The sequence below is a fragment of the Trachurus trachurus genome, assembly GCF_905171665.1.
Source record: "Trachurus trachurus genome assembly, chromosome: 9".
Classification (NCBI taxonomy): domain Eukaryota; kingdom Metazoa; phylum Chordata; class Actinopteri; order Carangiformes; family Carangidae; genus Trachurus; species Trachurus trachurus.
In genome coordinates, this window is record NC_139895.1 from 9,118,882 (window position 1) to 9,132,527 (window position 13,646).

A 13,646-nucleotide genomic window follows, 5' to 3' on the forward strand; every position below is an offset into this window, starting at 1 on the left:
AGCCGAGGTGCCTCCAGTCCAGGCTGCATGTTCTCATTATTTACCAGAAAATAAAACCTTTTTTTTTTTTTACATCCTAAAGCCTCTCCTCTCTCCTCAGTCAGACTGGTGTTTTTAATCATCTTCACAAATTCTGAAAAACATCGATTAAAAGCGGCCAAAGACCAAAGATATCAATCAGATGGTTTTAGCCCCAAATATTGATCAGACTCTGTCTTGGATGATGGAGATAAGATGAATTACTTCTTATACACTGAGTAGTGTTTTCTCTTAATAATAATAATAATAAGCGCTGAGGTCTTTTACACTGCTGCTTCTTCGCAAACAAAACTTTGCCAATGCACAAAATTGATTATCACACTGTGGAAGAGGAAATGAAATGATATGATCGCAGCGTCTTTGAAGGGGGGAAAAAAAAGTAGCTTTAATTCAAAGTCTCACCAACACTGAAACTACTCAGAGATGATAAACAATATACAGTATATATATATATATATAAAAAAAGGAATAAATCAAAAAAGTGTGAATGAAATTAAAAATGTTTTGCCAGTGAAAGTTCACCGCCGCTACCAGGAGCTGAAGTCTCCGAAGCCGGTCTTGGCTTTGGACTTCTTAGCGGTTGCTGCTCCGCTGGTGGACGGTCCGCTTTCATCTTCAGGCACCGGGCGTTTTCTGAAAGAGGAGAAGGAGGAGAAGGAGGAAGAGGAGGACGGGGAAATATCAACACACTGAGGACTTTGCACAATCAATCCACCATTTCCTTGCAGAGAGGTGTGGGTGACTTGTAGATTGTGAGTTTTCTCTGATCTCCTCTTGTTTTTTTTTCGGAATTACGCCCGCACAACTCTTTTCTCTTGTTTTATGTCTTTGTGTGTGTGTGTGTGTGTGTGTGTATACACAGTAGAGTATCTCAGCCTCTCAGTTTTTCCTTTTCTATTCAACAGAAAACAAAACGCCTCCTTCAAAACAACGTGAATGAATGTACATGAGGTTATTACTTCAGCTGGAGCCTTGCACCCACCTGACTGGATGGAAGCATGACTCCCTTTATAAACCCCTTCTTCAGAAACACGACTGACGACTTTTGTCATTAAATTCAATTAAATTCATACAAAACCGCTGATGCGCGTTGCCTTCAAGGACAGTTTTTCAGCAAGCAGTCTCTGCATTTACCTCTAAAACAACTCTGTCTGGTAACGTTGTGTTATTATCTCATAGCGTGGTGAATGTGCAGGTCACAACTTGTCCACCAGAGCATTTTGGAGTTGTTGGATTGTGTATTTGATGAGTTTGATGAGGGAAACCAAGAAATCACACGAGCCTCCGTAGCGTAGCTCTGAGCAGCTCACGGCTCTGCTCCGCCGTTCTAAAAATAGCTTGCACCGACAATTAGTAATTAGTAAGTAACGAACCTACTGCTAAAACTATAGGGATTATGGCAATGGGCCAATTTGCCAAAATCTTGAACTATCCCTTTAACAGTAAACAGATCAGTGTGCTTTTTGGGGGAAATAGAAACAACGAGCTAAAAGAAACTGGAAAAAATGGAAAAAATAAGCTTGAATCAAGAGTTCAGTGATATTATTATTGTATATTCATCACTGTACAGAGCTCATCTACTTGTACGCAAAACAGACTTTTATCATTTTAACCTAATGATCTGCTTTCAGAAAACTTGTGCGCATTTCACTCTGAGCCGCTGATTGACTTTTAACGACTGTCATTTCAATTTCTCCTTTCAAAATGCTACAGATTCACACATCACGTAAAGTAAATTATTGTTTTTATTTCACTTTTACTGAACTGTTTTCTGCCTCAAAGTTTGACGTGATGGAGCAGCGGAAAAAACGAAACGCAGAAATGAATTCCACCACAAAACCATAAACCACCTTAAAAGCCAAATACGGCTGAATTTTAGTAGTGCAAAAGGAGTCTAATGGTTTAATCTCTTTATGTTTGATATCTGATTGGCCCGACCGTGTTGACTGCACATTATCACCCAGACATAAAGCTGAAACTAAAGAGAAATATTTTGTAATATTAGAAAATCCAAGGCAATGTACATAAACTGAGTTAGAAATATGCTCTGGATAATAAACCTGAATCCTCCCCGCGGGGGGAAAAGGAGGGTAATCTTCTCTGTAATTGGCATTTTTGCACATGATGTCTCTGCTCATTTTTTGTGCTGCTGTGTAATAATGTTTTATCACCCATTCATTACTGTATTGTTTCTTCTCAGGTCGCTGTGTGAAAACATTTAATGCGGTTTGTGTGGAGGCCAGCAAAACTTTCTTTTCTTTCTTTTTTTTTTTTTTTTAAATCCACATTCTGCAAACAAAGCAGAAACAATGTTCTTCAACTTCGGGGTTTTGTGCACATGCAGCTTTTATTTATATATACGTCACAGCGAAGCCCCTGGATGAGTCACTACTACTTTAAAAAGCAGAGGAGAGAGAGAGAAAGAGAGTGCTGTTTGTTGAATGGCAAATGAGGATGTGTGTGTGTGTGTGTGTGTGTGTGTGTTCTTACGCTGGTGCAGGATTGATGTATTTCCCCACGCCCTTTTTGAAGGTCTTGGGCGCCTGATCCTCCTTGGCTTTCTTCAGGGAGACGCTGGCCTGCTGCCGCTCCTCCTCCTGCTTCTGCAGCTCCTTCTCTCGCTCGGCCACAATCTGAAAAAACAAACAAACACACAATTGTCTTTTCTGGAGTGACATTTTCATCGTTTCAATTCATCTCCTCATCGGACACTGGTCAAAATCTTTATTCTGACACTACTGAATTCATTTGATTAAATGAATCAGTCGGCCAGCCAACAGATAATAAATCTGATTAGGCTAAATTCATTGATTTTCCACACAGAAACAATAAATCAGCCTCAGCTGTATCATATATTTGATGATTTGCTGTCTATTTGGAGACACTGAGGTGTCCCATGCAGACATACATGTACAGTAAATAAAAACCATCACACTGTTTGTTGTCTTTGATTTACAGAGGAACTATACAAGTCTGGTTACTTTTCCGCTGTTTTGCTAACCCTCCTCCCGTCATGTGCATTTGTTTACAACAAAGCCGTCGAGAAATCAATCAATAGATAACGTTATATATCATATATGATGTTACACATGTATATTTGTGTAGTCTTATCTGTCATAAACAAGAGATTACGGGTTACGGGGCGCGTTTGAGACGAGAGCTGGGACACCGGGTCGGAGGCTCTGATCTTAACAAGGTTGGTTTTCAGCCAAGAGACGCTAGGTGGAAGACAAGAGAGCCTCCATTCTCCCTGGAACTAGTTACAAGTCATTGATTTAACCATCACAATTACTCCAATGCTGTTTAATTAAGGAAAAAATGTAGCATAGTTAAAGCAGAAGTAAGCAATATATTTGTGTTAATATAAGTCTTAAATAGTTATATCTTCCGACAGCAATCACTTACATAGAGTGTTTGGACTGAAACACGGGTCTGTCAGTCACTCTGCTCTGCTCTGAGCCGAGGAGAAAACTTTTCTCGTATCCTACAGTTTTTATCCAATGAGGAGAGAGAACGGCATGCAGGGCTATGTGTGCAGCCAAGGAACGCCGTGAATGTGGTGACGTAGGGACGAGGACTGTTATGGTGCGTTCAAGGCAGCCCGTAACTCGTGTTTTTCCGACCTGTGAAGTCGTACCAGTTCAATCTGGTACGAGTTCACGGGTCAGAAGTTACGAGTGGCCGTTATAGTGACTTTCACAGGTAAAACAGGTCGGAAAAACACGAGTGGGTTGCCTGGAACGCTACAAAATCGTAAGTTGTAATTTACGGTTTCAAAAGCCTGCCTGGAACGCAGCATTAGCCAAAACGACGGATCGCTTACTTCTGCTTTAAGATAAAAATCCTGCATAGCTCCTCTTTAAAACCGACCAAGTTGTAGGAAGTCTGATCACCACGCTGATCTTGTTCAGTTACAGTGTCGAACAACCGACCAGAGGTTGATTTTGTAACTTTTGACACATTCGGCCACAAAATGTCCTGTCTGTCCTTATTCTAAACATTTGACTTAAACTGTCTTATAATTCCTGTGTGAATTCAAAGCTCGAGATGAATCATGAACAGTTCATCCTTGAGTCCAGGTTTGTTTTTCTCTCAGCAACAGAGACAAAACTGGACGTCATCATCATCGGCAGCAGCAGCGTGGAGGCAAAAAAACAACTCTTTTTTTTTATTATAAACCTATTATTGGAAACAGACAGACACAAACCTGAGCGTCAGCCTCTTCGTATGGGTCCACGAACACACTGGTGCTGAGGATCTTTATCTCCGACTGTGAAACAGAATCAAAGAGAAAACAATCATGATAGAAACTACGGTAAATGATGTGTAAATGATTTAAAATATCAATCAAACTGTATCCAATACAATTTTCTGCTCACGGTTGGAAATATGGAAACAAGACTTGGGTGTGAGTGAAAAATCTTTAAACTACATTTGTTGTTTTGTTGTAATTCAGGATAATGAAATGATCAAACAGACTGAGCTGAGCCCATCATTGTTTTTTTTTTTCCTTCTCTCTCACACAGCCCTGCGTCATTTCTAAATCTGAGCTCCTGATCTTTAAAATGATCCACATAAAGGTCAAAATACTGTCAGGGCTCAACGGCTCTGCCTCGTCCCCTACGTCGCCTTTAATGTTTGTGATGCAGGAACTTAAACTTTCTCCACTGTCGCTCTGTGCAACTTCCTGAATTTCAGATTAAAGATCATGAAAGTTAAATTTGTGGTGGATTATTATTTCTCACTTTTGATTTAATCCCAAATCTTTCCCAGACATGAAAATATCCAAATCATATGCCATTAGCAACCCTTTGAAATAATCAATCATTATTCTTTTTTTTAATTTTCATGGAAAAATAGGAGAAAAAGTGTGTTTTATAGTCGGCCACAATTGTGACCGGTGGGATAATATGTATACTAATTTTACATATACATCATAGCTATCAAATTGCTTATATTCCAGCCCAATTTTAACTGGGCTGTACTACAGAACTTTTTTGTTTTACTGTTACCAGTGCCAGATGCTTGTGTGCTTTATCACATGTTAGTGTGGCTATTTTGCATATCAAAAACATGTAGAACAACTAAAAGCAAAAACAAAGAGACGCCTATCAACATTACCATTGTCACTTTTGTGCAACATTTATGAAATGCATACTCTAACTTTGTTGTTGGATTTACATTTTAGTGCTATATTGCTTTACCATTGTAATGTAAATTTTAAGTGCAATAGTGACTTAGTTCGCTAAACCTAGGGGTCGTCTCAGAATAGAGGTAACCTGCATAACCTCAGTCTTACTTTTGTTCAGGTTCAAATGTAATTTCAAAAGACATAAAAACCAACATAACTACAAAATGCACATTTTAACAAATTTGATGCAAGCTTTTAAAACACTTTTTAAAGAAAATTCATGAATTGCTCATCTTGCCAGCCCTTATTTGTCACTGACTCATGTATGTATGAGACTTCCTTCGTACAACGTCTCTGTAGAAGAGGTGGCTGCTTAAATTAAATCCTGTTTCAGCCAACTGAGGCCTTAAAACGCCCATGAATCCTACCTTTGGTTTGTCTGATTTGGGATCACTCTCCACGTTCTCCATGGCTGTGAGAGCTTCAAATCCACCAACAACCCTGCAAAAACAAAAACAAAAAATAGATAAGTAAAAAATCCTTTAATTAAACCTTTGATAAATTGTCATTTATAAACTATATATCTACACGAGAGCAAAAGAAACATTCCCCATCCGGGTCCCTGGTCGCTTTGATCAACATTTTTACCAAATCCAGAGTCAAATCTCATTAATTATTTTTAATTACTTGCAAGAAAGTAAACACAAATTTCATTAACATTAAGATAAATTAAAATCCAACTGTTTTCCGCTGTGTGATGAGATTAGACACCATTAACCACAGGTGACCGGTGAATAGAGGCAGTAATTCTGATATATGTATTTGTAAATGGAAATCATGATTGGCAACCAATCAATCAGGAAATCTCAACAATAAATTATGGGGTAATTATGAGGTCTGCTGTTAAACTGGTAAACAATGAGCTGAAAGTTGCTATAAAGTTGTTCTTCTCACATCGTACACTGTTAATTAATATAAAATGATAGCACACGGTCACTTTCAGCATTTTTGAGACACAGAGTTGCAACTGAGCTGATTAAAAATCAAATGAACAACTTGAAGTTAACAAGGTTTTCATTGCTTTCCACTGGGGGATCAGAACGAACTCCCCCTATAATGTTTTACTTCTCATATAACGAGCACATCATTTCACAGCTGAGGGACTTTGCAGTTCAGAGAACATGAGTTTTACAGCGTTTGTTTGTTATCAGCACTTTCTGGCCTGGTGGTGTAAACAACAGAGCAGAGAAAACACGGAGTCAGTCAGAGGCCGAGAGGAAACCTGTTAGCAACTCCCCTGCTGCTGCACAGAGGTTTCAGAAGTCGCTCTCACTTTTGCTCTTCAAACTGTAAACTCTTTGTCCAGCTGCTCCTGTGGGGGCCCCTTGTTTCCACGTGGAGAGTTCAAAGCCCCACACACACCCACACAACAACCACACACACCCACACTCAGAGGGAGCTGCTCCACTGTCGCCATCTTGGCTGCTCCTGACTCCGCCCCCGACTCCCAGATCATCCAAAAATGAGTAACAGAGGAGGGGCATGTGATCAAAGCGTTTATTTCTGCTGTTAAAGAGGAACTATGCAGGATTTTTACCTTAACTATGCTACATTTTAACCTCAATCAAACAACTTCACGGTAATTGTGATGGTTAAATAAATGACTTGTAACTTGTTACGAGAGAGATCGGAGACTCTCTGCCTTCCACCTATAGCGTCTCTTGGCTGAAAACCAACTTTGCAAGATCCCAGCTTTGCAAGTGTCCAGCTCTCGTCTCTGTGGCACCGCGACACAAACGCACCCCGCGCCCCGTAATCTTTTGTTTATGGCAGATAAGACTACACACAAATACACACATCATAACATCGTATATGTTATCTGATATATTTCATGCTGACTGTAGAATGGCACGATATCATTGATGAGGACAAGGGAATCAAAGGATCAGGAATTTTTCTAGGTGAGCAGATATTTGATCCTAGAAATGAGGCAGTTTGCATGAGATAACAACTCTTAAGAATATTTGATACTGTTTAAACATGAACAGGACACCACAATGGTTGCAAACTGAAATTAAAAACTGAAATTTGTTGTATCCTGTATCCCATCTGTCTGTTGTTTCCATCGTAAATTATGTAATAAAGTCATAGAGTGGCCTCCATCAATTCAAAATTGCAATTTAAGTTATCAAAAGGTAACACCTTAAGTGGTAAGAAAGAAAGCAGTTTTATCCTGTTATATGTCATTCTAAATGAACATATTTAGATTTTAGACTATTGGCCAGACAAAATACGTCATATTAAGATGTTAATTTTGGCTCTGGGGACAACTTCTTTTTTATATTTAGTGAAATTGTCTTTACTAAATCTTTTATGGGTTGTTCCATTGATCAATATAGGCAATGAAGCAGCTGACAGACTATTTAAAATGTCAAACTGCATGCAACATCAACAAAAAAAACACGCCTGTCTTACATTTAGAAAAGGCCTCCACAGATGAGGTTAAGTGGACTGAAAGCATTAAAAAAAGGTTGGAGCAGAAGCTTTTTAAGTGTGATGACCACATGAAGAATCAGTCAATTGAAAGCAGCCTGAATATTTTTAGACCATGGGCCGGTTTTTATCTTTAGAAGAAGAAGACGACGACGACGACCAGTTAAGATCGGGCATGAGAGACGGAGACAGAGAGAGAGAGAGAGAGAGAGAGAGAGACATCAGTTTAGATGCAGCATCTACTAAATTTTTCACTGCTCTCGGCGAGGACTGAGACTGGAAGTCACAACACTGGTTTGTCTGAAGCTGCACACGAACCACATTCATATAAAAGAATAATACGAGAAGAAAGTGAAAGGGCGAGACGAAGACGAAGAAGTGAAGAAGTCGATTGTGTCTGTCTGTCAGGACTGTGACTAGCTGGGTTTCCATCCAAGTCGTATCGAATTTAAAAGCGGATTTTGTGAAAATGCGCAAAAAGCAAAGCGAATTTATGCCCGTTTCCATTCGTTAGTGTTTTGCGATTAGGAGGAGTGCGCCGTGAGATTACGTCATAAGAGAGCGTGAATGTATCCAACAGTTGACACTCAGCTGACACTCAACATCATGGACAATTTACGTACTTTCCGGACTATAGACGCACCTGTATAAGCCGCACCAGCTACATTTAAAAGAAAATACATATATAGGCCGCACTTGAATATAAGCTGCAGGTTTTCATGTTGTAACATGAGATATTTACACAGAAAGACAGTAGGGAACTGTGACAGTCTGCTCGCTTTTCCGCTGTTTTGGTTACGCTCCTCTCCTCCATGTGCATCTGTTTACATACGAAGCCGGTGAAAAATCAATAAGTTACATAACGATGTTACGGCGTGTGTTTGTGTAGTCTTAACCGTCATAAACAAAAGATTATGGGTTACGGAGCGCGTTTGTGTTGCGGTGCAGAGAGGAGAGCTGGGAGACCGGGGCGTCGTTCTCCATTTGTTTGAACGTCGCTGGGTGAAGTCCAGCAGCACTTCACCCACAAACTCTGCCTCAATTCGCATAATCTGTTTCCATCACAAAAAGTCGCATTTCCTTTAATCGATACGCTGACAAATCCACCCCCTCCAAGCGTATAAACTTTTATGCGCATTTACTGCCTTTATTCGAATTTCTGGCGTTTCCATTCAAGTATTTATTCGCAATTTTTGAAAATGCAAATAAAAAAAGGTGGATGGAAACGCAACTACTGTCACCTTTTCAAAGCCACAGTCTGCCTCGGCCGCTAAATTACACAGCGAAGTCAATTTTAACAGAACAAATGAGCGGAGGTTTACCTTCCAAATACTGTGTGCTTTCTGTCGAGGTAGGTGCACGACCGGAACGTGATGAAGCTGAGGGAGAACAAACAGAAAAACACTGTGAGTGCATTAAAGAAAGAAAAAAAAAAGAAAAGTAAATGAATGTGTGAAAAGTATTAGAACAAGACGTTTAGAAAAGGAAACCTTGGTCTTCATTGTTCTGTTTGCATTATTATATTACTTTTCTGAACCACAGAGAACAACCTTCACAAACCATGATAAACGCATTCACGGATTATTCTCACACAATCCAACAAGCTAAAGGTGCAGCATTCCTGATTTTTCAATTATTTCTAAAGAAAACATTCATATACCTCTGTCTTAAAAGATGATATAAACATGTATGGGAATTAATCTACAGCATTTCTAAATTGTATGCTGTATGTTTCAGCTGCTGTTACTTGTAAATTTCCCCACTGAGGGATGAATAAATTCTTATCTTAAAACACATGTATTACAAAATGTACTAAACCATTGCAAACCCACATTCACGGGTGTTATTTACTATAATAACACCTGTGAATGTGGGTTTGCAATGGTTTACCTATAACACGATGAAGAAGGGTTTTTCCCTGAAGCATTAGTGTCAAAATAAAATACTTGAATTTGGAGTGGGGTCCTGTACTGTCGGATTTATTAATTGTATATAAATCAAAAATATGCCATAATGCTTTTATACAATAACCCTGTTTGTGCATTCAAGACTTGACTTTCTCTCCTGACGGCATTAAATGTTTTTTTTTTTCTTTCTTTCACCTCTGGGACCTCGGCAAAGAAATCGAAAAAAGAAAAAGGGAAAGAGGAAAAACAAAAACAAAACATAATCCTCTGCTGACCGACTGTCTGGAACGGAACGATGGTTCAAAGTTCAGGAAAGAAAAGTAAAACAAATAAAAAATAAAATAAATATAACAACAACTTCTTACAACTGAGACTTGTTGGTGTTTGGGCCGGAGTTGGCCATGCTGAGGATCCCACGGCCGGTGTGAGACAGGTTGGGCCGAAACTCATCCTTGAAAGGTTTTCCCCAAAACGACTCCCCTCCTGTGGTCGGAGAAGGTGAGGGAGGGAGAGAGGGAAAACAGGAGGAGAGAGAGAGAGAAAGTGATTTAATTTCATTACTGTTGCGGTTAATTGAGGTGCCAGTCGTTTCAGTATCAAGGTTTCTCAATCTCATTCCTATTTTTGGTCAGAAAGTGCTTCGTTCCTTCCTCTAATCAGCTGTGAAACTGTGAGTGTGGCACAAACATTGTCGTATTTTTTGCTAAGATTTGCAGCTGAAGACGTGGAGAGCTTGTTTAAACCGTAGACGTGGAGGTGTGGTGCTTCGTAGCTGTGAGATCGCCGGCGGAGACAGTCTTGGTCTGGAAGATTTTCACTTTGCGTCACCACCAGTGGTGCCCACTGCTGCTCCTGTCGCCAAGGCAACCTTGACAACAAGTACGTTTTTTTTTTTTTTTTCCCTACACTTGAGGTTTTTAAGCACCCTTGGTTTTAATCATAATGTCCCAATTCAGGCATCAGATCCTTCAGAGGATGAAGTTTGCAGTGCGTCAGCGACATCAGCCGTTAGTGTCACACTGTAAGAACGAGGCTCCTGTCGCCATGCAACCTCAACAACGTGCTACTTTTTTTCAAAAAACACTTGAGTTTCAAGGCCTGTGGAACTGAGCTGAAACAAATTTACTTAACATTTGTCTCTTTGCCAGTGCAGTTTGTTTTTACTATCACAATGCAATGAATCAGAATGCAGTTCCTCTAATGTCCACTAGAGTGAGTCAATCTTTCGTATTAAGACGTCCAAGTACAAAAAAATAAACAGGTTTACGACTAATTTCACAGGTAGTGAATTCCCTCATTCAACTCGTTTGTTTAAATTATATTATGGCTTAAAGTTTTACCTAATCGAGGACGCTCTTTGCCCATTTTTGTTGTAGCTACGAGTTCGGCAAAGTCATTAACCAACAATATGGCAACATCAGTACGGTCCGTTTCAGAAAACTTATCGGTGACGTCACAGAGATAACGTTACGTTCAGGTTTAGTCTCAAAGTTTACCAGTAGTCTCTGGCTTCATCTCTTATCACAAAGTCAAAGAAAGTCACATTATTTAAAGAGGAACTATGCAAGTCCGGTTGTTTTTCTGCTGTTTTGCTAAACCCTCATCTCGGCCATGTGCATTTGTTTACAACAAGGCTGGTGAGAAATCAATCAATAACATTATATACCATATACAATGTTACGACATGTATATTTGTGTAGTTTAATCTGTCATAAACAAGAGATTACAGGTTACGGGGCGCGTTTGTTTTGCGGTGAGCAGAGACGAGAGCTGGGACACCGGGTCGGGGTCGGCGGCCCTTATTGCGCCTCTTGTCTTGAGGCAAGAGACGCAATAAGTGACACGCACATGGAAGGAAGAGAGTCTTCATTCGCCCTCGTAACAAGTTAAACCATTTATTAAACCATCACAATTACTCCAAAGCTGTTTAATTAAGGTAAAAATGTAGCACAGTTAAGCTGCAAATCCTGCATAGTTCCTTTTTAACGAGCCTTTAGATTGGGACCGTCCAATCGCATCTCTGTGATGCAATCGGTTTTTCAACCGAAGCCTCTGACGGAAGATGAGAAACCTGGATTTGACTCAGCTAATGTCAGTGAGTCACTGGAGGATGGGCTTTTCTCTCCGTCAGTGGGTTCTCACTTGAAGGGGAACAAATGACTCATGACTCCGGCCACATTTCAGGATGATGTATGGCTCAGTTTGATAGACTTGGCACCTTTTTATTATAAACTTATTTTAAAAAATTATGGCTTTTAGTTCTTTCTTCCTTCTTTTTTAAAATTTTTTTTTATTACTTATTCTCCCTCTCAGGCCAAGGACTGTGAAACAACTGTGAATTCAAGTTAAACCATTTCTCTGTCTTACATAAACAGATCTGACACATTATCGAGATGAAACTGAATGACTACCTTCATTAAAGAGGCTCTGCCTGTGAAGTTTTCCCACCACTTTTGGCACTGAAGATGAATGAGTCTTGATGAGCGGGTGGTATAATCTCGTTAGCGCGAAGACAAGGACGCTCTTGTGCTTGCGTAGCTACGTGGGAGATACAGTATAGACTATAGACTTCTCTACTGACTTCATACCTCTTATATAAAACCGTTTCCTCTTGCAAAGTATGTAACAGTTTGTCAAAGTGCAAATCTATACACAACAACACAACACCACTCTGTCTGTCAAGTGGTTGAAATGCATTAAGAAACCACAAATGGTGTAATAAACTGATGAATTTTACTCCCTAGAATTAAACAGGAAGATGTCTTGAGCTTGAGTTAACCTCATTTCAGTCTTCTATCCCCCCAAAAACCCAGAGACAATCCTGCAACACTTTATGAGCCCCTCCACACGGATACGGGTTTCAGTGAATCCGCTTAAGTTCTTTATCGTTTCAGTGTTTTATCCAGACATGAGCATTGTTTTGGGAGGCTGAAAACTGTATTTTTTGGGAAAAAGTGGGTAAATCTCAAAATGCCGCCCCAGCGTTTTCGTGTAGACACCCAAAACAGATCCTTTCTGGAATGATAATGTAACTAACTAACTAACTAACTTTCTAACCTTGTAACCTGAGCCACACCGCTAGACTAAAACAACGGTCACCTACTGTCGTGTTCCCCGCTGTAGACACTGCGGCTGAAACGCGCCTATTAAATAATCATCATCAATCGTCACATTTGCACTGACACGACTCCCAGTCAACATTTAATTGACTTATAATGTCAATAATGAGTTAAAATACAGCTTTTGTCTTTGGTGCGTATGTGTGCCAGCGTTACAGCATTTTGAGTTACTTTAAATGGATCTGTGTGTAAGCAAATGTTTCATGTCTTTTCAAAACGAACAAAAAAACAAAGATGGTTTTGAGGGAAGCTCCGGGGCAGTTCATGCTGCTATACCACTGATAAACAGGTAACACGTCAAGAAGCTGAGGGAAAATGAGCCTTCTGGCTGCTACAAACCGTGACTGGCTCAAATATTTAAAAAAGCTTTACACTGTACAGACGTCTGAGAAAACAAATGTGGTCGACAAGTTTGTTAGGGCTCGAGGAAACAAACTGTTCAATCCCTGAAGGTAAACAAAAACTGTTTCTTCACATGAACACCGAACAGGATAAATGAGAAAAATGTAATGTCAACATTTAAACGTCTTCAACGAGACTGGATTTATGTTGCTGAGCTACAACAGGGAAATCATTATGACACCACTCCACTCCTTCTAGGCAGCAGTTCAGTGTTAATCTGTCATTTAATTGCACCATCTGGGATTTTGGACACTTGCAGGGGGGGTTAAAATTGATAAGACTGAGTTGATAAAGTGTTTAATTTTCAGCTTTTTTCATTGTGGAATATCATAATCCTCTTAGTCCGTACTGTAGTCCTAATGTATTTAGTTTGTATGTATGAAAACAAGCAGCTCTACCACCAGCGCCGTTTATGAGAGACGGGCATGATGATGTGTTTTCATAAGAAGCATAAGACTTGTTTGCCCTTGAACATGGACCCATGTTGCGAGCCTTCAGCTGTGAGTCATTATTTAGACCCGACTTCATCATTAAGAATCATCATGATGAGTATAC

General features: G+C 39.8%; 1 protein-coding gene across 1 annotated transcript in view; it reads right to left on the reverse strand.

Annotated features, from left to right (window-relative positions):
- Positions 1-383: 383 nt before the first annotated feature.
- Positions 384-13,646, reverse strand: part of ppil2 (peptidylprolyl isomerase (cyclophilin)-like 2) — a 45,074-nt gene continuing 31,811 nt past the window's right edge. Inside the window, exons 15-20 of the mRNA XM_083979518.1 lie at positions 9,936-10,053; positions 8,986-9,042; positions 5,599-5,671; positions 4,247-4,309; positions 2,530-2,672; positions 384-672 (exon numbers count right to left, since the gene is read on the reverse strand). Of these exons, the coding sequence (XP_083835644.1) occupies positions 567-672; positions 2,530-2,672; positions 4,247-4,309; positions 5,599-5,671; positions 8,986-9,042; positions 9,936-10,053 (560 nt within the window). The 3' untranslated portion in view covers positions 384-566. The remainder of the gene's footprint in view (positions 673-2,529; positions 2,673-4,246; positions 4,310-5,598; positions 5,672-8,985; positions 9,043-9,935; positions 10,054-13,646) is intronic.